This window comes from Eptesicus fuscus, chromosome 15 (genome assembly GCF_027574615.1).
Source record: "Eptesicus fuscus isolate TK198812 chromosome 15, DD_ASM_mEF_20220401, whole genome shotgun sequence".
Lineage (NCBI taxonomy): Eukaryota > Metazoa > Chordata > Mammalia > Chiroptera > Vespertilionidae > Eptesicus > Eptesicus fuscus.
The window spans coordinates 14975077-14978041 of NC_072487.1; the positions used below are offsets into that span (position 1 = coordinate 14975077).

Here is a 2965-nt window from a genome sequence, read left to right on the forward strand (position 1 = left end):
GTGGCCGTCCAACCAGCCAGCCCGGAACTACGGTGGCTGTGCTAACAGGAGCAACACTTCCCCGCGGCTGTGCTCACGGCCCTGTTCCATAATCTTCTGGTGCAGGTCTGGGCTGACCCGAAAAGCGCAGCGAAAGGCAAAGAGCAATTGGCCCAGCTTGCCCTTGCGTCAGAAGGACTTTGCTCAGAGTTCAGTAGGCGCAGGCGGCAAAAGGAAGAGGTCAAGGTCAATTTCCTCACCTTCCACACCTGTGACTTTTTATTAGAAGATCAGGTTGTCGGTCTTCCTGTGTCGACCAATTAATTCTCTCTGGGGAGGCCAATGTCACCTCTAAACGTAAGAAAGGCCCCAACGTTAGGAATGCCCTGTGGACATCCTGAATGCGAAGAGAAGTCAAAACAAACAAGGGTGATAAAAGCAAACTGCCTGAAATTCTTCACAGCGCAGACAGGCCGCGAAGGAAGGGAGGACTCGTGTTCCAGTGGAGAGAGTGGGGGGACCCGCGGGGCTGTCGTCACCGCTGCCCGCAGCTGCCCCCACTCTGTGCTCGTGGCATGGGAAGGGGGTGTGAGTCCCAGGCGCGAGCCACTTCCGGAGGGAGGGCGGGCGGTGGAAGGCGATGGCGGATATAGACAACATCAACGCCGACAGCATCATCCAACGGCTGCTGGAAGTGAGAGGGTCCACGCCTGGTAAGAATGTCCAGCTCCAGGAGAACGAAATCCGAGGACTGTGCTTAAAATCTCAACAGATCTTTCTGCGCCAGCCCATCCTACTGGAGCTTGAAGCACCCCTCAAAATATGTGGCGATATCAATGGGCAATACTATGATTTGCTTCGACTCTTTGATTTCGGTGGTTTCCCGCCAGAAAGCAACTATCTGTTTCTCGGGGACTATGTGGACAGGGGGAAGCAGTCGCTGGAGACGATCTGCCTCTTACTGGCCTACAAAGTCAAATATCCTGAGAATTTCTTCCTTCTCAGAGGAAACCACGAATGTGCCAGCATCAATAGAACTTACGGATTTTACGATGAATGTAAAAGAAGATACAACATTAAACTATGGAAAACTTTCACAGACTGCTTTAACTGTTTACCGATAGCAGCCATCGTGGGTGAGAAGATATTTTGCTGTCATGGAGGTTTATCACCAGATCTTCAATCTATGGAGCAGATTCGACGAATTATGCGACCAACTGATGTACCAGATCAAGGTCTTCTGTGTGATCTTTTGTGGTCTGACCCCAATAAAGATGTCTTAGGCTGGGGTAAAAATGACAGAGGGGTGTCCTTCACATTTGGTACCGAAGTGGTTGCAAAATTTCTGCAGAAACATGATTTGGGTCTTATATGTAGAGCCCATCAGGTGGTGGAAGATGGATATGAATTTTTTGCAAAGAGGCAGTTGGTCACTCTGTTTTCTGCACCCAATTACTGTAGAGAGTTCGACAATGCAGGTGCCATGATGAGTGTGGACAAAACATTAATGTGCTCTTTTCAGATTTTAATGCCAGCAGAGAAAAAGAAGCGGAGTGCCAGGAGACCTGTAACACCTCCGAGGGGTATGATCACAAAGCAAGCAAAGAAATAGATATAATTTTGACACTGCCTAGTTGGGACTTGTAACATATAGTATATAACCTTCACTTTTAAAACTGTAATGTGTATTGGTCAGCTGGCTCAAATAATGTGTTTGTGGGGCCCTTCCTCCCATTTTTCAGTTAATGAATGGCATTTGCTGGTTATAACAGCAAATGAAAGACTTCACTCCCAAGAAAAAAAAAAGTTTTGTTTTTTAATTCTCTCTTCCTTTTGCAAACAAGTTTAATGGTGCCGTTAAAGCTGTGCACCCCCAGGTAGTTTATCCTAAGGGGTAAGTGCAACTGACCTTCTTTTTTCAATTCAGTACAACCCATGAATGATGTAAATGCTCATTTTTAAAGAGAGCCCTAGGGTGCTCAGTCTGTACATGTTGTCATAAAATGCATATTGTTGATACAAATCACTGTGAATATTTTTTAAAGAATTTGTTTCAAAGGAATTGCTTATTTCTCTCATTGTCTTGTCAGGTACAAACTAGTTTTATAGCTATCAACAATAGGAGTAACTTTCAACCTTGCCAGCATCACTGGTATAATGTATGTTTAATTAAACATACTTTCCTCTGCCGTATACTTAAAATGGCAATTAAAGTCACTTTTTAAATGTTTGTGACTCTTTCCTAAAGCCAAAGTGTCTGTTGAAATATATATTGACACACCCCCAAGTACAAGGAGGTATGGTTGTGTACCCATGCCACCTTCTTGAGGATTCAAAACTAGGTTTTTTAGTTTGAATAGCAATTAGTAACATAGTGCTGTTTAAGCTATTAATGATTACAGTTAATAACATTTTGCACATTTTCCATATAGTCTATTCATTAAGTAATCTTTTTACAGCTTCATCAGGCCTGAACTGAACCCGTCCATTCAGAAAGCTCCAAATTATAGAAACAATACTGTTCTATACGACTGAGCGATTATGTTTTCTTTGGCCTACAGTCTTTATTCTGCTGTGAAGTCAAAACAAAAGAACCAACTTACCTATGCACCAGTTTATACAGAATTTATATTATCTATGACTTTTTTAAACCAAGATTGGTTCAAAAGAAATCTGTTCCAACAAATGACCGTGTACAACACCATGTGATGAAAGTGAATTCAGACTTATTAAATGACAAACTTGTTACATCCTCTCCGTGTCACTTTATCAGCACAATACACAGGGGAACTATTGATGGCATATTGACTAGATGTTAATGAATAAATTGCTCTGGAAACAAACAAAACAAAACAAAAAAAGAAGGCATGAAAACTGAGCTAGGGTCAAATTTGTGTATGAAAGGAAAAGAAGTGAATTAAAAATGCAGATGTATCATGCTCATGCTACAAAATCCAATACACCATGTCCGTGCTAGGAAACGAAC

At 42.7% G+C, this 2965-nt stretch overlaps 1 protein-coding gene across 2 annotated transcripts; it reads left to right on the forward strand.

Moving 5' to 3' along the window:
• The first annotated feature begins 431 nt into the window (after nt 1-431).
• Nucleotides 432-2731, forward strand: LOC103297381 (serine/threonine-protein phosphatase PP1-gamma catalytic subunit-like). 2 transcript variants are annotated; one of them, XM_008154079.3, is made up of 3 exons: nt 432-1562; nt 1676-1687; nt 2456-2731. In XM_008154079.3, the coding sequence occupies exons 1-3, from the start codon at nt 620-622 to the stop codon at nt 2512-2514; spliced, it is 1014 nt and encodes a 337-aa protein (XP_008152301.2). In that variant the 5' UTR covers nt 432-619; the 3' UTR covers nt 2515-2731. The 2 variants fall into 2 exon arrangements, with proteins under 2 accessions (XP_008152301.2, XP_027984891.2); XM_028129090.2 differs by lacking the exon at nt 1676-1687 and having other exon boundaries at nt 433-1562; nt 2439-2731.
• Nucleotides 2732-2965: the final 234 nt, after the last annotated feature.